At 38.9% G+C, this 25,719-nt stretch overlaps 2 protein-coding genes across 14 annotated transcripts in view; one reads left to right on the top strand and one right to left on the bottom strand.

Moving 5' to 3' along the window:
* Positions 1-804: 804 nt before the first annotated feature.
* Positions 805-21,628, bottom strand: CPSF3 (cleavage and polyadenylation specific factor 3). 4 transcript variants are annotated; one of them, XM_074581799.1, is made up of 18 exons: positions 21,442-21,600; positions 20,482-20,545; positions 19,712-19,809; positions 18,665-18,793; positions 17,500-17,677; positions 15,093-15,182; positions 13,902-14,052; positions 11,465-11,640; positions 10,077-10,235; positions 9,136-9,282; positions 7,972-8,124; positions 7,457-7,565; positions 6,607-6,705; positions 5,403-5,497; positions 4,740-4,827; positions 4,092-4,161; positions 3,400-3,496; positions 805-1,120 (listed from the first exon to the last, which is right to left on the bottom strand). In XM_074581799.1, exons 1-18 carry the CDS (start codon positions 21,510-21,512, stop codon positions 1,019-1,021), a joined length of 2,076 nt encoding a protein of 691 aa, XP_074437900.1. In that variant the 5' UTR covers positions 21,513-21,600; the 3' UTR covers positions 805-1,018. The 4 variants fall into 4 exon arrangements, with proteins under 4 accessions (XP_074437900.1, XP_074437901.1, XP_074437899.1 ...); XM_074581800.1 differs by having other exon boundaries at positions 17,500-17,645; positions 21,442-21,583; XM_074581798.1 differs by lacking the exon at positions 20,482-20,545 and having other exon boundaries at positions 21,442-21,628.
* The window catches only part of ITGB1BP1 (integrin subunit beta 1 binding protein 1), a 21,234-nt gene continuing 17,104 nt past the window's right edge, over positions 21,590-25,719 (top strand). For 3 of the 10 annotated variants that reach the window (XR_012586345.1, XM_074581807.1, XM_074581802.1), the window contains exons 1-4: positions 21,590-21,648; positions 23,226-23,326; positions 24,216-24,294; positions 25,021-25,157. Coding sequence is in view for 6 of the 10 variants with exons in the window: in XM_074581807.1 (XP_074437908.1) it covers positions 23,255-23,326; positions 24,216-24,294; positions 25,021-25,157 (288 nt within the window). In the remaining 4 variants the exon portion in view is untranslated. Of the gene's footprint in view, positions 22,259-23,225; positions 23,327-23,853; positions 23,924-24,215; positions 24,295-25,020; positions 25,158-25,719 lie in introns of those variants that run through there. The other 7 variants (XM_074581805.1, XM_074581809.1, XM_074581806.1 and 4 more) reach the window with 7 other exon arrangements.

Genomic DNA, 25,719 nt, shown 5'->3' with positions numbered 1-25,719 from the left:
GAAAATGCGATTTTCTTCTCAAAAAGAGCTCATGCTCCTATTTATTTAGCTAATGACGTACAATTCGGGGAGGAAAGTCGTCCCTAATTCTGCTAATACTAATAATACACTAATTCTACTAATACACTAATGCTGCTATAAAGGTTATCAGGTGCCAATTTAACCAGCTGAGAAAAGGTGGGGCGGGGCAAAAAGTGTGTACAAGAGAACGATTAATGTTCTTTTGTAGAAAACTCACTTTCTGTGGACATTTTTCAGCATGCTTTACTGTTTGGCATCAACCCCAGCTAACTCGCAGTATCACATTTGTATCTGAAATTCTTCTCTAGGTTCTGCTGTCTCCGATAGCCAGTTTCTTTGCCCGGGAAGCCGGTGTGGCTGGCACGGAGCGGGAGCAGAGCGTGGTGGGGCTGTCACGGAAACAGGGACAGCAGCCATTGACTCCCACGTGAGGCCGTTACAGGTCATAAGCACCGACTTCGCTTGAAGCTGATTTGGTTCATCTATCCCAATTAACGGCACTGCCTGCCTACATAAATTTTACAGCTCCAATTAACCCCAGTATGCAAACACGCACTCCATTTTAAATGTGTTCAAGCCCCCTTTGACTTCAGGCAGATAATTGCTTCCCTGACATATATACAAGCTTGATTCTGAGCATACGCAAACCCAAACCATCCAATTTATCCTCCAACTATTCATCAAAAACATTATCTCAATTTAATTTTTGTAAGTCTACATTTAGATAGGTTAAGATTTTTTTTCTTATTTCTTGTACGTGCACACAAGAAAGAAGAACATATGCACACTTTGCCTGATTTTATTACAAACTATATGCACAAAATATAGTTGTTATAAGGTTGTCATCCATCATTTGAAGTAACTTGGCAGTTTCACAGTCACAGAATTGATACATTTGACTTACCGAAGAAAAAATTTTTATTTACTCTTAAAAAATAGTCCAAATAAATTGAACATTTACAAGATTTTTCTGATGCGTCCTAGGTATCTACAGAGGTCAGCACACTGGGCTGAGGGCATCATAAAGCCTCTGTGCAGCCAGTTCCACCATTTCACGAAGGGATTCGTCATCTTCACTTCCTGGCTCACAGTCCACTGTCTGGGGATAAAAAAAAGAAGCATGTTAGAACTAGCACTTCATATCCCTTTTCCGCATGTGAAGAATGCTCACAAGGGGAAAGGAAAAAGTAGTCATTAAAATTGAAAATAAAGTTATCATCAGGAACAGTACTGTATGTTTTTAAATGGTCTGCCAACATGTAGAAGAGTTCAGAGAAGACTTATGGAAGTTCTGCTAAGGAACAACAAGACTTATCTACAGTTTTATGTTTGATTAATAACTTGTTTCAAAACTACTATGTAAGATGCATTAAGTTCTATAGATCACAATTAATTCAAAATCAAATAAACACACGCAAGGTTCAGTCCTCAGAGATTTCGTTTTATGTGTGAATTCACCTGCATTGTACCAGGTTAATATTGTAAAACACGTGCATTCATGACAGAGGTACAGGCTCCTGTACTCGGCGAGTCTCCACAATGATCTTCCCATGCCCATAAGATAACATTTACATCAAAATAAAACCCCAAAGAGATTCATTTATCACTTAAACAATTTAAAATGTCTTCCTAGAGAAAGATGCCCATCCCAAACATGCTAGTTCATCAACATTCAAAACCCAGTCCCCTGACTGCTCTACCTCAAAAACAAAGGGCAGCATTTGCATAGTCATACTGCTCATGATCCGGTGGACTTTCTTAGCTCCAAGATTGTACCTTCTCTAATCCAGTATTACCTTGTTACTCTTCTGAACAAGTAGCTCCTTTCAACCATAAAGGTTTTTGCGGAAAAAAATGCATTTGAAGCAGCAAACATGCATTTAACGTTATCTAGCAATGCTGGTAAAAGCATGCTAACTGCAAGAGCACTGTGTTAAGAGTTAACGTGGCAAAAATAAATCCATCTCCCACCATATCGTCAGATCTATACTAAACTGTTTTTTATTTAAAAGCTATTAAAGTTTTATAAGAAGATACATATGCACACAAAGGATAGATCTTTCTTGTAAAACTTGGTTCACAATGGGACAAGCTTGCCACTGCCAACACAGTATGTAAAATAAGTACTACAAAGATACACAGTGTTGCAGTTGAGTTGCCATTAGAGTTTCTGTCAGTGCACAAGTCTTTTAACAATACTGACGTATATCAGTACAATATTATATGAAAACGAAACCTAACTTCTCGAGTAAGCAGTATGCATTTTTTTCCAGTCTCGTTACTTTTTTCTCTATCGCAAGAGCTCTCTTCATCAGTCCTGTATTTTTTCTGTACTCTGTATACACTGAAATGTAGCTTACGTTTATTAAAAAAATAAAAAAAGTTGACAGAGCGAGCTTTGTGTTTCAACCACAAAACTGTAACTCCCTATCCTCTGAAGATAATTAACATTCACTCGCTTTGTTTCAACAGGTAACAAGTTTTGGGCAGGGACCAACCTTTTCTTCTGGGTTTGTAGAAAACATTAACTTAAAACATTAATTGTAGTCTCTAAGGACAGCACCTGAGAGCTGCTCCAGTGGAATATGTTACTACTGTGGATAGTGGTAATACGTTATCTATTTTTAATACATTATTAATAATGACAGAAAGTCAACACATTAAAATGCTTAAGGAAATTAAGGACATGAAGGACATGGTTTTATTTTTTCGATCGGTTCCACATTGTTCGAATAACTAGATGTGACAGCTTACTAAAGCAGCCTTCTGACATACATGACATCCAATTCTGAACCTAGCTAGTAAATTAATAAAGTATTTACTTTTGTGAGTATTTCAGGCTTTCAATTTAGCTACAAAAGGATCAAGATGACAAAAAAAATAAATTATGAGCATCATTCCTTCTCTGTGATTGTTCAATTATTAAGACCAGAGCCTATGTTTTAAAAGCATTTAAAAAAAAAATAGTGGGTTAAATCAGTTTCTCCTCTACAATCTTTTTTTATTAATTTTTAAGTAGAGAGCTCCTGAAAAATACTGGGTAGTCTTCCAAATTTACATTTGGATTTGTTACATAAACATTGCTAGCATTTTTTTTTAATTCAGAAAACTCTAGGAAATGCCTCTGTAACAAACTCGGTGAACTCAGCTTGCAGCTGGATCAGTATTTCTCTCAGAAAGGCTGGGTACTGATCAGCTGGTGAAACTGTCAATGAAATGAATGAAAAGTGAATCGGCTTAAGGTGTTTCGATACCAAATACAAAAACACCGCCTCAGCAAATGGGTACATGATATTCTAGGCAGCACTGTGTACTAGACAGGAGACTCGCCTCTGCTAAACAGAGCGCACACAAAAGCAAGTGCTTTGCTGTACATACCCGAGTGTCCAGTGAAATGTTTGCGGTCTTTCCATCAACCGTGACGCACAGGACAGAGCCCTCTTTTGAACTCACACAGTCTTCTCCAAACATATCCCTAAAACGAAGACCTATGTGTGTAAGACGTGGCCAAACCGCAAACTTACATTTTTCCTTCTATTAACCTTAGGGTTCCAAAGGCATTTTGTCAGCAGAGCATCTCCTTTCAGCAACTATTATTTAAGCCACTCAGATGTAATTAACAAACACCAATCTATATTATTATAAGAGTGGGTGTCACATACCAGTAAGTATTTTACCGAAATAAATCTTATCATAAATGAAGGGAAGGAATTCTTTCATTTCAAAAGAGGCAAGATTTCTATGTAAATAACAGAACATACATCAGAATAAGTTTTAAAAGAGACGTGATCCGAAAAGGTATTTTCATAACCATTTCTAGCATAATTTTGGGACACAACTTAAAAATCCATTTCTGGAAGAAATACTGGGCCCTGTATTCAAAATTTTAATGATGCTGAGAACTTTTTACTGTACCTCTTTCTTTACTTAATTCCTGGCCTTCAGAGAAATTAGAATTTGCATAAAGTATTTTTAAGTAACTGTATCTTTAAACTGTATTATCCTAAAATTATTGTATTTACACAATTAAGAGTGATCGTTTTCCTTTAGAAAAATATATGCCAACTTACTGAAGCATGATCTCCATTCTCTTCCTATACACATCCATATCTACTTTTTTGGAAATTTTATGTACTGCAGCTGAAAAGAAAAAGTCATTTTACTTTCACAGACATTTGCCGGGAGGAAAAATTGGCTAATCGGTACATCCTGGTTCCTAACTGACTTTCATGAAAAATAATCCAAAAGCTATATAAGATATATATGTTTAAACAATTTATAATGAAAATGTATTAAAAAAAGATGGAAGAGTCAAGGAAGTACGTACATTTTAAATGTATGTTCCCTGTACTTATCACATTTTAAAATAGAAAACTTTGCAAGCCCAGTTCTCACTTTTTGATTCTCCTTTTTATTGTTAACGCTCATTATTTCTCACATTTCCTTTACTTATTTAAAATAAGGTCACATTTTCCACAGGCAGCTACCAGTTGCCATGTATGGGACATTTTCAACAAATGAACGTGTCAAAAATAATGAAGACCAAGTTGTAATTCTGTTTTCAAGTAGCAAACCTTACTCCCTGGAAAGTTTCATAAGGAGAGGAAGTACAATAGGGGGATTGCAATCTATTGCAAGGCATTATATCCCTCTAAGCTTGATACAGAAAAATTAAGAAGAAATGCCTCAGTTAAATAAGCATACACTAAACTTACTACCTTTCTGTATTTTGGGATTTGACTGAACTTCCAGTATCACTGTTGTCACGGTGTCTGCATACATATCGTTAGCAGGATTTGCCACCCACTGGAAGATAAAAAAGAAATAAATTCATAATTTGAGCCCATTATGTTGAGTGAGTAATGCAACATAAAACCAATATAATATTCACCGCATTCTCCTATTTGCTTTTCTCTGAATTCTAGCTTTGGATGACTGTCACACATTTTACACCAAATTATTAACTACTTTTAACTTGTTGTATCCCAGTAACTTCCCATGAAAAATTCAAGCCGTTGAATGTTTCTGAACACATTTATGAAATAGTTATTAATTACCACAGCTGTTTGCGGTGGGGGTGGGAGGAAGGAGGGAACACCATTAGACATTATTTCCAATTACTATTTGCCAAATAAAAAAAGGGCAGTGAATCTGCCATTACACTCTTGACCCACGGCAAAAAAAGAAAATAGCAGTGGCCAAAAGAAACAACAGGCATCAACACAGGACCATAGCTCAAGGGGAACTTTGTTCTAGCTTTCACTCTACTTGTCTTCCGACAGAAAACTACTTAAAACATGTAATTCTGCATGGCATCTATATGATATTGTTTTGCAGAAACTGAAGAACAAAATACTTCTTTCTCCCTCACCAATGCCCACCTCAAGGACCACCATGCCTGGTTCCTGGATCACAGTAATATTTTTGAAAACCTTCAGCGCTGGTTTTTGTTGGATTTCTATTTCTTCTACATCACCTAAGAAGTGACAACAAACGGTTAGCAAGAATAAAATTATACGGAAAGCAAGACTGACTTTATCTGCATAAGAAAACAGGTCATTTTAAGAATAAGAGGACTGTCTGTTATAATCACAACTGCTCAGAACAGCTCACAAAATGGAAGCACATACTCTCTTCCCTTACCTGACAATACTATTTTCTTTGTTCTGGAGCGTTTGGGTTTTTTTAGTATGTAATATTGGCCATTTTACTTGTTTTGAATTCTCATATTTGACTGGCTTAGTACACTGGTGTGCATACACCAATGAAAAAGAAAAGAAAAGAGACATTTAGTGCTCCACTTGCAGAATTAACCAGCTCCTCTTATACCCTTAAAGGATAACCCCATTGCTTCCTTAAGCACAGAGCTTAAAACTAAAGCATTTGTGTGCCGGGCAGCACTCAGGTTATGAGACCTGAACACCAACTTAAATACAGGTTTTCTTTTCACTAGTGATATGAGTTCGATTCTGTCACTAGAGAAGAAAAATTCCTGAGCTTTAAATCTGGGAAGGGATCCTGCAAAGCGCGTGTGCCTTTAACAAACTAGGACAGGAGTTGCCCCTAACCTTTAAGCTAGACAGAAGCACAGAGAATCACACTAGTGGCAGATTTAAATGGCTTCTCACTCAGAAAAAGTCCAGAAGGTTAGATTCTTGCCTTCTGGGGAGGGAGGCTGGCTGTCACAAAGGAGGACAGAACTTTTGTTTTGATTTATTGGATGGCATAACCCATTCTATTTTGGGTCTGGAGAGAAAAGTTCAATTAATAAATTTTGCGTCACAGTGGCTATGGCACTCACTTTGGGGGCTGATAAGAGATAAAAATCAGCCTAGGTTCTATATTGCCATATGTTTATGATTTTCTAGTACAACTACAGTAGAATCTGCCAAAAAAGCACATGCCGTACTCATGAACTGGATCTGGCAGAAGCTGTATAATCTGATAAAAGTTGTCAAATATGAAATAAACTGTGGCCCTTCAGTTACTGGCAAAGAAGTTTCCACTCAGAAGACCTCTGAAGACTGGAAGTTGTTTTAAAAGTTGACCAATATAAATCACAAACATGTCTTTCCAAATACGCACCGGTAAGTTTTTGTAGCTGATAATAAAGCAGATTAAAAGGGCCCGTATATGGAATGGCTTGTGTCTGTGTTACAGTGCTCATCGCCAAGTCTGTATAATCTGAAAGAATTTTAAAAAGTATTAGAAATTATCCCTTTGACTTACTTAAATAAAATTGCCACTATAGATAAGCAATGATACATTTAGAGAAAGAGGGTTGAAAAGGACAATTTGTAAAGAGGAGGGTGGAACATCTATTGTAAGACAAATAATATATATGTGGTTAAGAAAGCAGCAAGAGCTTGTTATTTTATCATACCCATCAGAGGCAAACAACGAACCAGGACAGCAGAATTGCTTTTCCCCAAGTTCTTCTGACCTTACATTTAATTATTCTTCTGTTTTGAGAATAGATCAATCCCTTTAGTAATAAACAGCACAGGAGCAATACACAAATATTTTCACTGTACTGTAGCTTTTTACACTAAAAATTAATGACATTTTAGAAACTGGCAGGACAATTGATCGAGGTGCCCTTCTGTTCTCACTCTGATGTTTTATGCATATTCACGCAGAGGAAGAAGTTTTACGTAATCGAAAGGGAAATGGAATTTTGCTTCTTGTCTTTTACAGAACAAATAGAAAAGATCTTAAACTTCAGAGGACAATGAACTGAATGCCTTTCTTCTCACTACGACAGTTCAGAACTTTATGCAAAACTAAACCAACGTAAAAACCAAGATGTTCACTAACTGCTTATCAAGCACAAAATTACAGGAAAAAACCCCACAGTATTGTACATGTTTTAATGACTAAAGAAGGACGCTGTAAGTTTCAATTACCTACTGAGCACATCACTGTCTTTACTTACTGGAGAGGTCACATGGAGAAAGGATGTGATAGTTAAAATTTCTTTTAACTAGGATTCCAGAAATTCTCTGTCCTTGCTCTGGTTTCTTATCTGCCAAAGATCCCATCACCTGGAAAGAAAAGCACATACAGTGCAATGAGGCAATCTGAAGTATTCATAGCTTAAAGGTAATTATAGAGATGAAATACAGTTTTCTCAGAAAAAAATCAAACGGTATAAAATTAACTCCGAAAATAAAAGAAAGTCAGAGTAACCAATAAACTTTCTGAGATGTAACAAAAGAAAAGGCTGTAAGAGTGAAAAGCCAAAAATACCCAACAAAACCCCACCAAAAAAAACCCCAAACCAAAGCCCGAATACAACATTAAATACAAAGCATTCACATAAAGTATGTGAGTCCCTGGAAAACATACACAATCTAATGCCAATTAAAAATAGAAGCTTGGAAGAAAATATGTGGTTTTTATCCCAGAGAAAAATACTGTTGTACAGATAAAAAAATACTGATTTTATACCTTGGCAAGTTTTTCTCCTCTGAAGTTTAATGTCACAGCTTCAGTATTCCTAGGATTATGAACTTCTATATGAACTTCATCGTTATCCTCATATTCCCGTATCAGTGCTGCTTTCAATCTGGCCATTTCATTCTGCTCACCATGAACTAAAATCTATAGGAAAGACAGTTTTCCTTTTAGCAAAGTTACTTGCCCAGACAGACATGTCTAGCTAACAAATTATCCAAGATAACTGCCAACTTGTACCTCATCTATATAAAAATGTAATTTCATGAGGTCACAATATATGAAACATTAGCTCAATCATACTACACAGAGTTCTATGTATGTCTTTGAATTCTATGCATTATTCAAAGGCATTTCACGACCCTGAGTATTAGTAGAAAAATACATGCAAATAAGCAGAATGCATTACAGAGATTCCATTTAACTTTTCATACACAACCACATTGTTATATTGCGAAAGGGAAATATTAAGTTCAATGACAAAAGTTAGTTAGCTTTACATTTTTGTGTCTGCATGCGGATAAACACATACATAATAAACATGCAATTCAGAGAGGATGCTTATTAAGTTCACAATTTTCTTTGACAAGTTAAATCCTCTTTTCTTCCGCTATGATTTGTTTTATTTCTTATCTGTCCTTGCACACTGGTTCTCCCCCAGTCTCAGCAAGTTTCAGATCCTAGTTCTCATTTTCATATTCTTGTCCTTCACACCTCCTGCTCCCTGGGATTTGCTCATGCTTTTCCCCACAAGTGCTGCCTACTACATACCTTCTTACAGACTGGCCTACTCTTTTTCAGTCAATGTTTTTCTATTTTATTTTGGGGCAAATTCCAGTGAATTATTCCAATACCAGTGTCCCCAACTTAATGTTGTCCTATACTGTACCTTACTTGTGCAAAATGCTGCTGAAACCAGTTACGGACCGTACCCCTTGAAAGTCATTCCCAGATATCCCACACGCAGAGTGTTGAGAGCAAGTTCATCTTTACTTTGCTAAGGTAACATGGCGAAAAATGGTTAAATCTCCACCTTTTAATATTCAAAGCATGGGGATGCTGGCTACTGCTAGACACCAGTACCTGCCTTGATGACTCAAGGCTGTGAACTGTTTTGATGAATCCCCCTCTGGAGAAATGGGCAGCATGAATACTAACCACATGTGGAGGTTTCAGGGCCCGGATAAATTCACTAGTTTGTTGATAATCTGTGTGAGCAGAGAAAGAAATGTAATCCACGGACATCTTCAGTGGGAGTTTTTGCCCTGACATAGTTGTGATCTCTTCGGGTTCAGACATGATGTGCTAAAAAAAAAAAAAGAGTACTTTAAATAAAAAATTGAAACTGTTCTACAGACACCATGTAACTAATGCTTTACATTTCAAAAATCAATGAAATAATATTGGCAGCCAAGTTAAATGTGAAGAACTGAAGAAAATCTTCAAAGTTCACAAAATACACACTCACAAATGAAAAAAAGCATGCACAACGCACACCATTTCATCTTTTGCATCCCCAGCAGGTCTGGGTGTTCATTCTTCTTCCAGACACATCTCATATTTGCATTGAAATTATAACAGTTGTGTGATTCCCATCTCTAAAGGCAAAACTAGACGCCCTGGTTGCCCTTAGCTGCTGGAATTCGTAAGGAAGGATTAAATTCTCTACAACTGGACAGTGGCACAACGTGCACAAGGCAGTGTGATCTCTGACACTGAAGATTTAGATTTAAAATCTAAATCAGTTAGATTTAATATTGACTCCTCGAGAATTAGGGTTAGGGCTCCCCTCTCAAAAAGTTAAACGGTGGAGGGTTCTAAACATGGAGAAAAGTATCAATTATTCTTTCTCATGACAAGATAACTGCTCATAGAAAAGATTATTCTGTATAGCATCACTGGAAATGGCCATATGCAAATTTTCTATACTTTTCATTAGTATGAACCAAAAGCAATTAGCTTTGACTACATAACTGTGCATACCTGACAACAATCTTCTCAGTAAATACAAATAAAGAGACTTGCTATTGGCCAATTCTTTTTAAACATAGCATGAATACTGCTTCAAATTAAGAAGTCACGATGCATTCGCAACTCACCTTAGCAAGGGTTCCTTCAACACAGTACCCTGCTATAATGACTCCATTTCTCTTGTCTGTGCACCAGCTCTCAAACAACTCTCTGGATAAGCCACTCTGCATCATACCTGGGGACGCCATCACAACACTTGGGCCAATATCATCAAAATGATCCATACTCTAAATGGACAAACAGTGAGAATATCAGTTACCATAACTCACTTAAATGAAGGATAGCTTAGCTGCACCCTTGAACAATGTACAAGTAGAGCCCTATATTCACAGATTATATCCCATCCAAAGTGCCCTTTGCAGGGAAGTTCCTCCTACTGATGCCCATAAGGAGCAAACTATAAGCAGGGATCTATAGTGGAAGAAAAGTTCACAGAATCACACAGAATCACAGAATGGTTCCAGTTGGAAGGGACCTTAAAGATCATCTAGTTCCAACTCCCCTGCCATGGGCAGGGACACCTCCCACTAGACCAGGCTGCTCAAAGCCCCATCCAGCCTGGCCTTGAATGTCTCCAGGGATGGAGCATTGACAGCTCCCCTGGGCAACCTGTTCCAGTGCCTCACCACCCTCACAGTAAAGAATTTTTTCCTGATATCCAATCTAAATCTACTCTCTTTCAGTTTGAGGCCATTACCCCATGTCCTATCATTACACTCCCTGATAAAGAGTCCTGCCCCATCCTTCCGGTAGGGCCCCTTTAGGTACTGGAAGGCTGCTGTAAGGTCTCCCTGGAGTCTTCTCTTCTCCAGGCTGAACAACCCCAACAATCTCAGCCTGTCCTGATAGCAGAGGTGCTCCAGCCCTCTGATCCTCTTTGTGGCCCTCCTTGGACCCATTCCAACAGGTCCATGTCCTTCTTGTGTTGAGAACTCCAGAGCTGGACGTAGTACTCCAGGTGGGGTCTCACCAGAGCAGTGTAGAGGGGCAGAATCACCTCCCTCGACCTGCTGGCCACGCTTCTCCTGATGCAGCCCAGGATGCGGTTGGCTTTCTGGGCTGCAAGTGCGCATTGCCTGCTCATGTTGAGCTTCTTGTCTACCAGCACCCCCAAGTCCTTCTCCTCAGCGCTGCTCTCAAGCCATTCTCTGCCCAACCTGTATTTGTGCCTGGGATTGCCCCGACCCACATGCAGGTCTTTGCACTTGGCCTAGTTGAACTTCCTGAGGTTCATACAGGCCCACCTCTCAAGCCTGTCAAGGTCCCTCTGGATGGCATCCCTTCCCTCCAGTTGGGGCGTAAGTTCCCCTCAACCAGCCCTCTAAACACTGGGATGGCAGATAACTCAGATATAAACCTGTACCTAACCCATCTATTAGGATAGTAAACATGCAAACTATTCAGCAAATATGAACTCTTCTGTCACCCTGCCTCTTTTGTAAGAAAACAAGCTTACCTTCAGATTACTAATATGCTTGAAGACAAAGGGATTGTTGATGTTAATTTGCTTGCGGATTTTGTCATTCATGGCATTGACATATGTCTGATAAACTGCCATACACTTCTTGGCCAAAGAGGAGGCATAGTATATAGGGATATCGTGGAGTTCAGGATGATTCTGCCAGTATTCATCTAAAAAACCAAAAACAATGAAAAAGAAGAAAAAACCACCGACAACCAAAACCCCACACAACCCCATCCACAGCATTATCTCCAAAATATATGCTTCTCAGAAATGTTAATACTTCTTGTAACAGATTTAGCAGTGGGTTTTTTTCAATTTTATTAGAGAAAATCACAAACTTTTTTTTTTTACCTGCTGTACTGAAGAAGAAAAAGCAATCACCAACTAAAAATGTATACAACTAGTACAAACAAACAGGCAAACAAACAAGAAAAAGATGAATTTCAGATATTTTTGGCAGGTCAAATTCCTATCAGTCACCAACTTCGGCTACAAGGGATAAAGTATATGTGATATTACACAGCAATAAATCTACATTTACAACAATGCAAGTTGTACCACACCACTGCAATAATGCTAAAACGACACTGTCAAATATTAATTCTACATCTAGGAACTAGGGACATCTGCATATAGAGATATGTTGGTGAGAATTCACTGTATCATTCTGGAAAACAAACCCATGGAGTTCAAGGTGTGAAGCGAACACCCAGTTATTAAGCCTGGCTTCCTGTATATCACCAACAATTGTATTTTACAAGCTTAACTGAAACAAAACCAGGCAAAAAGCCTCCACGAACCACAGCCGTGGTTATCACTGATGGCAGTAGCCATGACCTTTACTAAACACAAAGAAAAGATCTGAATGCAGCTGTACAAACCTAACATTAATTTTCCCACTTGCATGCAGTTCTGCTAGTCTAAAACATATTTATATTGTGTAGCTGGGGAACAATTATCCAAAAAGAGCGGTAGGCTCTTTTGGCTGTATTTGTACATTTAAAATGATATGGCTTTAACCTAAAAGCTTTCATCTGCAGACAAATCTTTTCAGAACATGTCAGAGAGGCTCAAGGACATCAATATCTTAAGCTCAGGTGTGAGGTGGAAACAGCCAGTAAAAGATAACTAATAGCAGGACCTACATTAAACATTAAAAGACTGCACCCATCATCATAATTTTCTGTACCCCACTGCAATATTTTATTTTTTGTCAGACACTTATGGAAAGAAGAAAAACAAACACAGAAGCCTGCGGGCTCAATTGTGTAGGCACGTGAGATGCAACTGCATTTTCTACCTAATTAAGCATCCAATTACATGTCTAGCTTTACTAGATTATTTTCAAGCTTATCTTCAGAAACTCACTTTCACATCTACACACAGCAAGGAGAGGTGAACAAATGACAAGCTAATGGCTACACAAGATGTAAAATGTTCAGTTTTTGTCTCCTCTATAAAATAAAAAAAACTTAATCAATCACAAGTAGTAAATAATCCTACAACACAGAGTACTACCCCATGAATAGATCCGAATTTCTTATTAACATTTGAATGGACCAGTAACACGTTTTGAAAACAAACTAGTTTCTAATGTTGAGTTAAACTGAAATGGGAAGAGAGAATTTCAGGTAACACTTTAGAGTCAATGTCCCTAAAAATAAGTATTTTGAGATAGTTATCTTTTGATCTTGCAACATTTACAAGAGCAAAAAGACTGGTGAAAAATCACACACATAATACAAATTACATGTGCTATAAGGAAGCAAAGATGCCTGGAAATAATTTATTTAAAAATTTGGTTTTTTTTCTGAAGTGCCTTGTACTAACTACCTTTATATTTTATGTGAAATGCTTGTTATGATCATGTATAATTCTCTCCTTTCCCCCATTTTTGCTCTTCTTAACAAAGGCTAATTTGCTTTCCCATTATCATTATGATTTAGAAATGCTAGAAGTTTCTTTTATGGTCTTCTCAGCTTTTCCATGAAGAATTCTTCATACAGGTTTGTGAATTAAAGGGCAAAGATAGTGAAACTTTGGAACAAAATGTATCCCTGTTTCAGCAGGACAGTTTAACTAGAAGAGTTGTTACGATTGCTTCCTTTTCAATCTGTAATAATGGTCCCCATTTGCTGAAATGCTGGTTCAACAAGATTCAAAAGTCAAGCACATATTACATATTACCATGCCATTACCCTTTCCTTTCTAGGTCTCCGTCCTACCTCACAAAGCTGAAACGCCTCAGTTTGTTTATTGGATGTTTTGCATTTGAACAAACACGCATTATAGATTCTAAGGTAATTAACATGCTGGAAAATGGCTGAAGAGTTGTTTAAAAAATTATTATATCTGAAAGACTGCACATGAAAACATTCTCATTTAACTTTATATACCTTTTATTAAGAGGAACTGTGAAGGTACATACCTAAAATTAAAAGTAGTTCTTGAGCTCGACCCAGGGCAAACACAGGAATAAGACCTCTACCTCCTCTGTTTACAATGTCGTGGACGGTATTACAGAATCTTGCCTCTCGCTCTTCCCTTTTTTCATGAATATGAGTACCATACGTGGATTCCTACATATAGAAAAACCGAATATTAAAAGTGCTGACACAGAGGCTAATTCTTGACCTTCTCCTTTGAATCACACAAGAATTGGAGGGGAGAGGGGGAGGGTTGAGGTGAAGGGAAAAATCAAAACCACCCTCAAATTCCCATAACCATCTCCACCAAGATAAATAACTAAAATTTCCCCTCCCCAAAACCTCTCCCAGCAATTTGGAAAGACAGATCCTGTTAGTAAATAAAAAAAAAATTTTAAAAAAAGTAGAACTATTATTTTTGATGCTTCTTTTAAAAGGTTTCAAATGTAACATACTGATTTTCCTAACTGCAAATGCTGCCACTGCTTTGATGAAGGGGTTTTCACGTTACCGTGGCTCACTAGTGGTATGTGTGCCACAGTTTAGAAACACCTACCCTAAAAGATAGGAATTACACAAAATACAAGATTTTGATGTGACTTAAAATGAAACTGTCAGTTACAGAAAGCAGTCAGAAGGGACACAATACATTAAATAATTTTAAGCATTACTCTGAAAGATCCCACTGTTCATTTCCAGATAAAACTGTTACTTTTAAAGTTTCCCCTAAGCCTCTGATTTCCCAAACATGGCTTCAGAATAAAACCATTTTGCTCAGAAAACAAAACAAAAATATGGAATAGCACTCAGGGTACCTCTACCCAGGACAAATTCTCAACAAACATAGTTGGAAGTAGCTTAGGTTCTACTGAAGAAAGGTACCTGGCTAAACTGGGTTGGTACAATACACCTAGCACACACAAGTCGAAACCTAATAAACCTCCCATCTTGAAAAGGTTTGTCTAGAGGCTTAAGGAACTTAATCAGAAGGATTATAAAATGAAAATTAGACTTTTTAACACAGTGAAAAGAAATACTGGAGTGTTCTGAATGCCCAAGCGTTTGGATATTTAACACAAATCACGTACTACCATTAAATCTCCACTGTCTTTCTCATTCCACTTCAGCTTTAATTAAGTAATACCCCTATAAATATTTGATTACTAACAGAGAAATAATTTTGTAAAACTTACAATTATAAGAATATCAGGTTTAATATTGGGAATCTCAGCTGCCATCAGATGTCTGTCTTCCTGTCTTGAGAAGTCACCTGTATATAAAAGCTAGTGGAGACAAAGAGAAGCAGTTATTCTGATTACAGGTTCTACCAGGTCAGCAGTCTTTAAAAGACTGTTCTATAGGAATGATATTTCTTAAGCAAATATGGTTTTAAAGAATTTATGATAAAAAGGTCCCTTGTACTTTAACTAAAAACTCTTCTGATGTGGACAGTGCTTACAATATTAGGCCAATAGTCCTACAATACTAATATTTTAACCACAATAAGTAACGGTATTTCGAGCAGTACCATAATTCCGACAGAACTAAGTAAACAATTATTAAAATTTTATTTTTCATTTGGGATTTAAAGGTGCCATCTCCAGCCCTTTGCATACATGCACTGACTATTAAGAAGTAAAAATTGACATAACAAAAAATACAGCAGGTCCTAAATGGAAGTAAAGAGTAAATAGAACTGCATTTATATATCAGACTGCAAATGTAATTAATAATCCAATAAAATTACTTACTAAAAAGTCTAAGATTTGCTGATACTAAAAAAAAGCCTCTAATCTAGCAGATTTTCCAAACAGAATGATCACGTTCCCCATTACACCAAGAAGTAATTTGTAACTGTTTGTAATTTTCCATTGATGAAAATGTGAACAATAACAAAATACATACTCAGCAACAGCAGATAACTACTCTATAGGTAACCTACTATCACATTCCTCATTTGCTTCATAGGAAATTAAAAAAACTAATGAATATTAAAGCCCAATTCATTTGAGTCATGCAGAGTCAGAGGGAAATCTTTCTCCATCATGCCTTAATGAGAAAATGAAAACCAAAAAAGGCAGTAAGATATCTACATTTTATTGTAGTCATTGTAAATTCAGTTCTATTTTTATACTTTTTTTACACTTTAAAAAATTCTTAATCATTATAAATCATGAACAAAGTCCTACTAGACGGCACGCCTGAGGACCTCCATCTCTCTTCCCTCTTCAAGGCTGTACGAAACTTTTCTTGGGCCACGATTATCCTACTAAACTCCAATTAATGAGATTAGTTTCAAGTATCTGGTTTTGACACAGCACTGCCTGTGATTATATGATCGATTTATTTAATCTGTGTTTAAAATTAATAATAATCCTATTTCTTTAGGTACTTTCACATAAGAGCATTATGAGAAAAATATAACTCGCATACTTTGACAAATGCCATTTAAGCACTCAGACAGGCAGACGTGGTAAATCAGAATTACAAAACCAAACATCTGTTTATAGATTTTACTAATATGCAGCTTCCACAAGACTGCCTCAGCTACCAGCAACCTCTGAGTGGACCAGCAAGGAAAACTACATATTTTCTGCCCAGCAGAAAAGGACCTGGGGGCGCTGGTGGACGACCAGCTTAACATGAGCCAGCAGTGTGCCCAGGTGGCCAAGAAGGCCAACAGCATCCTGGCTTGTATCAGGAATAGCGTGGCCAGCAGGAGCAGGGAAGTGATGGTGCCTCTGTACTTGGCACTGGTGAGGCCTCACCTCGAGTGCTGTGTTCAGTTCTGGGCCCCTCTGTACAAGAGGGACATTGAAGTGCTGGAGCGTGTCCAGAGGAGAGCTACCAGGCTGGTGAGGGGTCTGGAGACCAGGTCACATGAGGAGAGGCTGAGGGAGCTGGGCATGTTTACCTTGGAGAAGAGGAGGCTGAGGGGAGACCTCATTGCCCTCTACAACTGCCTGAAAGGAGGTTGGAGAGAGGTGGGTGTTGGCCTCTTCTCCCAGGTGAATAATGACAGGACCAGAGGAAATGGTCTGAAGTTGTGCCAGGGGAGCTTTAGATTAGATATTAGGAAGAATTCCTTTACTGAAAGAGTGGTCAGGCACTGGAACAGCCTGCCCAGGGAGGTGGCCGAGTCACCATCCCTAGAGGTGTTTAAGAAACGTCTAGATGTGGCACTTCAGGGCATGCTCTAGCGGCAAAGATTGTAGGTTGGTTGGTTGGTGGGTTCTTTTGTTTGGTTGGGTTTTTTTGGTTGGGTTTTTTTTTGTGTGTGTGTATGGTTGGACTCGATGATCTCAAAGGTCCTTTCCAACCATGAAGATTCTATGATTCTATATTTAATGGTTCCAAGCCTGAGTCATAACTCACTGCTATAAAATCCAAACATCCTACCTGGTTCAATATATGTGTCACTTGCTAGTTCTAATTAATGAGAAAATATATGCTTTAAGTCAAGGCCTCCCACCTTGACTTGACTCCAAGTCTATTTGACAGATCCAGCCACAGTGGTGGGTCTTAATGGACAATAATAAATAATTAATGACTAAGTTAGGATTCAGGCTTGCTTTCAACTTTATAATAAAAAGAAAATACCTTCACACCAGCTATTTCAATCATAAACATGGCTGCTCCCAGAACGTGGCCTGCGTGGTAACACCAGAATTTGATTCCTGCCACCTCTTTCACTTCATGGAAGTTGATGGTCTCAATCTTGTCCATGCTTTCTTCAAGGTCTGTTTCTGTGTATAGCATGTCATCCGCTGATATATTACTGGATATAAGTGAAATGGCTAAATATCAGCTCATCTTAACATCTTAGATCATATTACAGTTGGAAAAAACTCTTTCTGGATTTTTCCCCGCTGACAGTAAAATTCCACTCAGTAATGCTACGTCTCCTATGTTAGAAATCAAGCCCAGGTACTCTAATGCAGTTGACCTAAGCAGAGCTAGAGCATCTTTCTTTTGAAAGGTCGTGCTAGAATAGTTTTTTTCATTTCAGGAGCTGCTCTGTATTTGTCTAAAAGTACCAGTAGATTCCCAGCCCTGGACAGAGATCTGCCACTTAGCTCATAACAGCCCTCAAAAACCAAACTAAACCACACTTTTCCCATCAGCCCAGAACAAACAAGTTAAAAGAAGACTGTTTATCAGGTTTCTGCCCCAAGCTAGAACCTGCTGAGTTGAGATATGCTCAAGACCACTGCATTCACATAGAAAAGATGTGTCAAGGCATGTAACAGAAGGAAAAAAAAAAGGGAGGAAAAAAAAAAATAAAAAAAGAGAAAAATCCCAACAACATGTAAGTAATAGAGCGCTCTTTGTATATTTAATATTTGATACAACCTTGTCCTGAAAATTGATTTGTATATTTAGGGGCTTAAAATTCATTACTTACATGAAGCTTAAGAGAAAATAGACATTAAAAAGCATGAGAACAAAAGAGTGTCTTAAGAGAAACAGATGGGGAGGAAAAAGAAGGATACTAGTACAGGTCCAAATAAGGAAAATGAAAAGAATGAAAAGAAAGAAGGAAAGATTTGTTTGTTTGTTTGTTTTATTGATAGGAAATTATTTGAGACATATTATCCATGAGGCAGTAAGATGACTCATTACTTCTAACCTGGTTATAATGTTGCTACTTGTAGCAACATCCAGGTTCTTCCAGCCACCTTTGTTGGCTTCATTTTCAATTTCCTATTGGATATGTAGGTGAAATAATTCAGGAGTTGAAGAGAAAAACCACAGGTCGGCTTACCTGACTTTGACATAGTCTGAAAGAAGCCATCTGTAAATAGCTTTTGTGGCATGAGTCATGAACGTCCTTCCTTTAAAACTTGTTTTCTGCAAAAACCATGGCAAAGCCCCACAGTGATCTAAATGGAAACTTAAAACAGACACACAAATCCAATTAATACATTAACATTACACAACACTAATATACAATATATATCATATAATTCACTGGATTAACATAGATAGCACCATGAAAATCCAGAAATAGAATTTGCAACCTCCCTGTTAACTACGTTGGTCTATATTCTGGTCTAGTCTAGTGACTACAAATGCAACCAAGAAAAGATAAGAGTAATACAGGAAACTTTCCAATTATCGCAAAGGTTTTGCCCGTATAATTTCAGAATTAACGTTCTTGTCATTTACATATACCTTTAGAGGGAGAATAACAACAGTAACCAGGAACACAATAAATGTCAAGGATACAAGAAAGTTATCAAATGTGATCCTAAGTTCGCACTTTGGACACCATGGGTTAAAACACGAACTACCAAAATAAAATTATTTGGCCATATTTCTACTTTGACCTATCTGAAGGAAGTACTTTTGAAATATAGGTAGAACAAAGACATAACACAAAAACTCAGGATTTCATACAGACTGTTTAAATAATTTAGAAATGGCTCTCCTTGCCTCTCAGTCACTAAGCAATATTTAAACCACATTCAAAGATTGTGTAAGTCTCTGAGAACATTTTCATTCAAAGCCAATAGAGCAAAAACCACAAGCAATACTTTTCAGCAGTCTTTATGCAGAAAACTCATTCTAGAAGCTGTCAAAACAGTGTTAAAGCAGGCCAGGTTATAAAAAAGACATCACAGCAAGCTCAGAGGAGAGTTGTCATGTCAACAGTGACTGAACATCCTTAATTTAAAGAAAGCTGGAAACTAAAATTTTGCCACGCCACTACATCAATGGAACATCCATTTTCAGCCTCTCTTAATAACGTACAAGTGAACACAGCTCAGACCATGACCTCAGTATATTTGTTCTTTTAGGTGCAACTTACTGACTAATTAGAAGGAGATCAATCTCAGCAGGATCTATCAAATCAATGTAAGGAAGAGCATCCATTCCTTCCAGTCCAGGATGGATTCCACAATCAAGCTGAAAAATGAAGTTAAAGCTTCTAACAGAACACATAAAAACACCTCTTCCATTTTGGTCTAAAACGTAGTTACTAGTGACTGATAACTTTTAGCATCATGCAAAAAAAAAGTATTTTTTCCTTAAACACTGCTTTTTAGCATTGGATTTCACATCTTGGGCTTCTGTCCAGATGACTTATCTCCACTGGAAAACTGACCACCTTTCAAAAGATCACAGTCTTTGTTTACAATTTTGTATCTTTGCAAGCCTTCATTCACACTTCAACAATACCTGAATATACATAACCAGTGTATGCAAGTTATTTCAGCTACCACCTGAGAAGACAGCTGGAAAAGGGAAAGAGAACATGTATGTGCTTACACGTGACTGTTTACACATAACTGTAGGTAAACATTAGCCTTAGGTTCCACTGAAACCTACTATGTGTAAATTTTAGAATCTACACTTAAAACACATATATTCTATTTGGGGATATGGATTTATTTTACAGGACAGCATCTGTAATGCCTACTGTCATATATGCAATATTGTTCCAGAAAGCTACAAAACGTGCCTTATCTAGCACAGTGGCTGACTTCAGTGTGGAGGCTGAAGTTAACTTATAACATCTTTTTGTAATCTGAAGTACCATAATGAGAGGGCGTACATATATATTTATGCAATAATTACCATTATTTTTCTTCCTTTAAACTCCAGAATAATGCATGACCTTCCTACTTCTTGGCCAGCACCTCTGTAAAGGATAGCAAAGTCACCAAAATTACAACAATGCACATTGTAGAGATGTAACTGTTCATTGGATGCCATTAGTGGGATTCTTTTTCTATGTAGAAATAACAACTGCACAGTCCTTTTAAGCTCAGATATTTAAAGTAACTGAACAGTTCTACTTATCTCGATGGAAATGACCCTATTTAATGCAGCAGAAATAAAAAGAATATTTGGGGAAATTATTTTGGTCTCTTATGATTTTTATAGCATGCCTGCACACTGGGCTCTCAAAGTATTGAGATGTATAATGAATGGAAAGTTCACTTAAATAACAAATTACCTTGGGCTGAATAAGCTTTGCAGTAGCATCCTCAAGTTGTCCAGAAGACAACCCTTGTGATGCTACCAGAAACACCTCCAAATTGCATTGACATCTTTACCAGAGGAAAAAAAAAAAACAAAACCAAAACAACAAACCACAACTTAAAACACTACAAAACCCACGATGCTGTCGAAATGCAAAAGGGCAAAAAATGAGGTTTTTAGCTCGGACAGCACTGCAACATCGCATAAGGAAAGGAGGCAGTCCTTCCAGCCGCGCATGACAGCTCTCCCGGCGACTGCAGCCTGCCCGCAACGAAAAACCAGGAGTGGGGGGAAAGCGGCATCCCGGGATTTCAAAGCCCGGGACAACGTTCCACCCGGGGAACGATCCCGCCTCGCCTGTCGCGATGGCGACACACACCCACCACAGCCCCGCGGGACGGGCCTCCGAACCGCGGCCTGGCCCGGCTGCCCTGGCCCCGGCGCCGGCGCCTCCCCGATACACCCCCCCAGGCCCGAAACCCCCTCGGGCCCGACAACCCTCCTCGGGCCCAGCGCCCGGCTCCCCCCGTCGCGCCCGCCCCGGCCGCTCACAGGGGGCGGATGAGCAGCTGATCGCTCTCCTCCGCCGGGATCAGGGCCTCGGCTTTCCGCTTGGCCGACATGGTAGGGGTGAGTCCCGGCGGCCACCGGCACCGCCGTCCTCCCCCCGGCCCCGCTCGCCCGTCTTCCCCCTTCCGCTTCCGGGTGGCTCCGCATGCGCGACGGAAGCGGAAGGGAGCGTGCGGGCAGCGGGCTGAGGTGAGGCGGGGGGCCGGCCGGCGGCGGGGAGTGGGGTTTGGGGTTCTCGTCCGGCTGCGGGGATCCCGGCAGCGGGCCCGTGGGGAAGGGGCTGAGGGGAAGCGACCCTGGGGCGGGGGTGGGGGCTGTAGAGGGGCCCTCAGCGCCAAAACGCCGCTCGGCGCTGCCTGCCGTGACAGGGGCCGCGGCCCTGCCGTCCCCCGGCGGCGGGCACCAGGCAGCCTGCCTCTCACCTCTCAGTGGGAAGCGGTTTTAGTGTTTTTTCCTTTATCAGGTTGTCGTTTGGGGCTAGAAGGGAAGAACAGGTAGGCGCGGGTGCAGTGCTGCCTTGCCCGGCTCCTCCCCGCCGCAGAGCCTGGAGTCGGGCAGGGCTCGGTCGTTCCCGCATCCCTAGTGGAAAAGATGTACCGCAGAAAACGCAGTGTGCTAAGCAAGGAGCTGCTAAGAGCTCCTTAATCATCTAATGTATTAAAAAATTTTGTAAAGTAGCGTAAGCTGTGCCTTCCTCAGAGACTACCGGCAGAACCGGGAATTTTGCCTGTCTTCTAGCCGCTGCTCTGAAGGAGGGGCGGCCAGGTCCATGCTGGTGGCTGGCAGGAGCCCCGGGCAGGTGGGTGTGCTGGGTACCGCCATGCCTCGCTGCACCGCTTGTCGCTGAAGGTGGTTTTTGGTCTGCCGGGGACCAAGCATTCGCTTAATGTCAAACACAGCAGCAGCCTGGGGACTGTAATGCCGCACTGCATCACAGATCTGAGCTCTTTCTTGTGCATCTTCCAGGATTTGCTGCAGAGTGAGCTGTCTTCAATAGGCTGCCTTCCTCCTTTGTCCTATTTCTTCCACCTGCTCAAAACTTCTGAATCTTTGTAATTAAAATATTCTTCTCTGAAGCTGGGAAGCACGGTTTGAGCACCCCCTGACTGGGAGCCATCTCTTCTTGACACTGTCTGGCTGAATGCTAGGTGAAGCAATTGCAGTAGTAGGGCAGATACAGGAAAAATGCTTCTGGAATACTCTCAGAACTCCCAGTAACTCAGCTCTGAGGCAGTAAATGTAACGTGCTTCTTGCTTTAATTTTCAGGAACATATTAAGTAATAATGGCTGCTCCAAGAAGTATTACAATCGGTAGTTCTTTAGAAGTAGGTTTTTTGTTTTTAATGGGAGCATAATCTTTGGAGCAGGATTTGCATTGGATGCACTGTTGTAGGGCACTTAGATTGTAGTTACAAATAAAAAAAATCTCATGCTTTTAAGTGGGAATAAAAATTTTAAAATTTTGTCTTGTTTCTAAATCTATATCATTATATGCATTAGAAATTGGCCTTTGCAATAGTCTGTAAACTAGGTAGGAACATTTTTTTTATGAATCGGAAGAAGGAAGTTTTAGCAGAGAGCTTGAGGGACTTTCCCCAGTCACACATGAAGAGCACCAGAGGAACATTTCTGCTTCCATTCTCCGATTCAGTAGCTTACTATTTTCCAGTTTTTGTCCATTTTGGATACAGTCATTGTGGTGTTTGCTAGAAACGTCAATTCCCTTGATGATATGACAACTACCGTTTTTATTTTTCCTACCCAGAAGATTTTCCTTGAACCAATTATGACAAAATGTTTAGAAAAGGGAAAAAGCGACACAGCAGCAGCAGCTCACAAAGCAGTGAAATCAGTACTAAAAGCAAGGTAAGCTGAATTTGGTGTATTCTTTGTGGAAGCCCTTTCATTTGTTACAAGTTGAGCGTTAAGCGGTTTTCTTGCACTGATGGTAGGATGTGATTTCCATAAAATGCCATGTTCCACAAGGAGAACTTCCTACTTCTACTATTCCTCAGATTATGTTACGAGAGTTAAAAAAACCCCTATCCACTATAAAGCCCTTGTATTCTGAGATGAATGCTCGATTGCTTCCATAGTGAAGCGCACAAACGCAAGAGCTCCTGGCAGCACAATACTATGGTTTGGAGGAAAGAGTAATACGTTTGTTCTGTAGTGACAAGTATTGTCTTTAAGAAGGTGCCTAGTGCCAGGTACCAAGAATGAGTTTATTCTTCAGTACTAGTTGGTTACTCAGTATCTCTGAAAAGTATTCTTCATTTTGAATAATGTGTCCATTTTGTCTGATAGGTTTTGGAATGATCAGTTGAATGTTCTGGATTTTCCAAGGTGCCATTTCACTTCCCTTGCACTGCTATGTTATTTCAAGCATTGGTGACAAGCGTGTAGTTGTCAATTTCTTCAAGTTAAGATGCAGTACCAGAAAAGTCTGGACATAACTTTAAGGTTCATTTTCTCTTTTTCTTTTATTTCCTCCTCCTTTCAAAAGATTTGTGGACTTCTCAAGGGTTGCTGCAGAATTTATGTCAGTCTAATCTACATTGAGGCAGAAAGATAACTTCAGGAAAGAAATAGGTGTTGGGTTTTTTTTTCCACATTTTGCAGTGCTGCTTAAGTAATTAGAACGTAAACACTAGTTTATTTAAAAAAAAAAAAAAGGGTTGAGGCAGGGCATCTCAAAATGAACTGTTAATATGTTCTCAGTAACTTTCTGATGATACTATTTTTTTTTTCTTAGTCTGTAGACTCCAGTCTTGGAGGACTTTCCAGGTCTAGTACTGTGGCTAGTCTAGATACAGACTCCACGAAAAGTTCAGGTACGTAATCAGAGTTCGAGGAGGTATGTATAGAGCGGGGTTAACTTTATGTGTGTCTGTATAAAAAAGCAGAAAATGTAAAAGGTTAACATATGTATTTTTAATAATTGTGGGTGAATCTGTTAGCTTGTTGCCTAATGCATGCATAGCTCTAGGCCTCTAAAGTATTATTAAGGATTCATCTAGGATTCAGTCACAGTTTTCAAAGTAAAGTGTCTAATTAAGAAAAACTTATTTGTGTTACCAGTCTGTTACACAGCATAAATCTTGTATAACTTTTTGGAAGCTATATTTCCTGCTTTTAGAAGTTTACATTTGCACTGAAATAATAGAAATAAGATTTGATTTTACTTGGTTTTGCTCACCATATCACAGCGCATCACTGTTAGACCAAGCAGTTCATTTTAAAAAAAAAAAATATATATATAAAAGTAGAACCAGCTTTTCTGTGTTTTCTGATTTAAGGTTGTAAATTCCAAATTTGAATTTGTATCAACAATGCTGTATCATGGATTCATGTGAAACTCTTGACTTCACCAAGGGCTGTTCTGAATCAACCCAGGACAGTTCGTTAAAGAGAGGAGTTAATATACTGTGGTACAGTTAAGTGTTTAATGAAGGTCTGCAAAAATTACGGAATTTAGTAAGTTAGCCCCATTGACAGCAATTAGAATAGCATTACTGTTCTGGAATTCTTCAGAAATGCTTTGTTTTATTCTGTTGCAGGACAAAGCAATAGTAATTCTGATACGTGTGCAGAATTCAGAGTTAAATATGTTGGTGCCATTGAAAAACTGAAGTATAATGAGAGCAAAAACCTTGAAGGGCCATTGGACTTGATAAATTACATAGATGTTGCACAGGTAAGTGGGTTACAAAAGACAATACCAACAACATCAGAACGTTTTAAGTTTAGGTGTATTTATTTCATATTATCACATGATCTGACCTTTCTCTGTAAATTTTAGACTTCCTAGAATAAAGCAGCTTACTTCAAAAAATACTTCGGTATGAATCTTAAAAGCTGTCACACTCAATTCCATCTTACCGAGTAACTGGAGAAGATGCACTGAAAAGGCCGTTCTGAGAAGCAGACTCAGAGCAAAGGCCCTTTTAGTGAGTCATTACTGACCGAGTATCCCAACTGAAAGTTGTTATATTGTCTTCATCACTGTTAGCATTAGTATCTGTGAAAGAATATCTCCTCCAGGTTTCCTCAGTAGCGTAGAAGTTTTCCTATAGAGGAAAAAGTCAAGTTTCTGCTTACAGTCACTTACGAACCTGTGACCAAAGAACCTGAATAATATTTGGCTCATCCTTGCCAAACTGTGGTTGCTTCTACTTATTTTTGTACTAAAAGCTGTAACTGGTGGTTCTCATTAGGTAGCTGATTGTTTGTATCTTTAAAAGCACGGAATGTGTTTA

The sequence above is a fragment of the Larus michahellis genome, chromosome 3, assembly GCF_964199755.1.
Source record: "Larus michahellis chromosome 3, bLarMic1.1, whole genome shotgun sequence".
Lineage (NCBI taxonomy): Eukaryota > Metazoa > Chordata > Aves > Charadriiformes > Laridae > Larus > Larus michahellis.
The sequence above is the reverse complement of the archived record's forward strand: the minus strand, read 5'-3'. Positions and strand labels throughout refer to the sequence as shown.

Excerpts from the sequence above, each read along its gene's own strand:
- CPSF3 (XM_074581798.1), bottom strand. The coding sequence starts at position 21,606 with ATGCGGAGCCACCCGGAAGCGGAAGGGGGAAGACGGGCGAGCGGGGCC. Across the intron at positions 19,810-21,441 it reads CAGCTGCTCATCCGCCCCCT|CTTGATTGTGGAATCCATCC; the intron begins GTGAGCGGCCGG and ends TTCATTTTTCAG. Across the intron at positions 15,183-17,499 it reads TTGAAATAGCTGGTGTGAAG|CTTTTATATACAGGTGACTT; the intron begins GTATTTTCTTTT and ends TGTCTCCACTAG.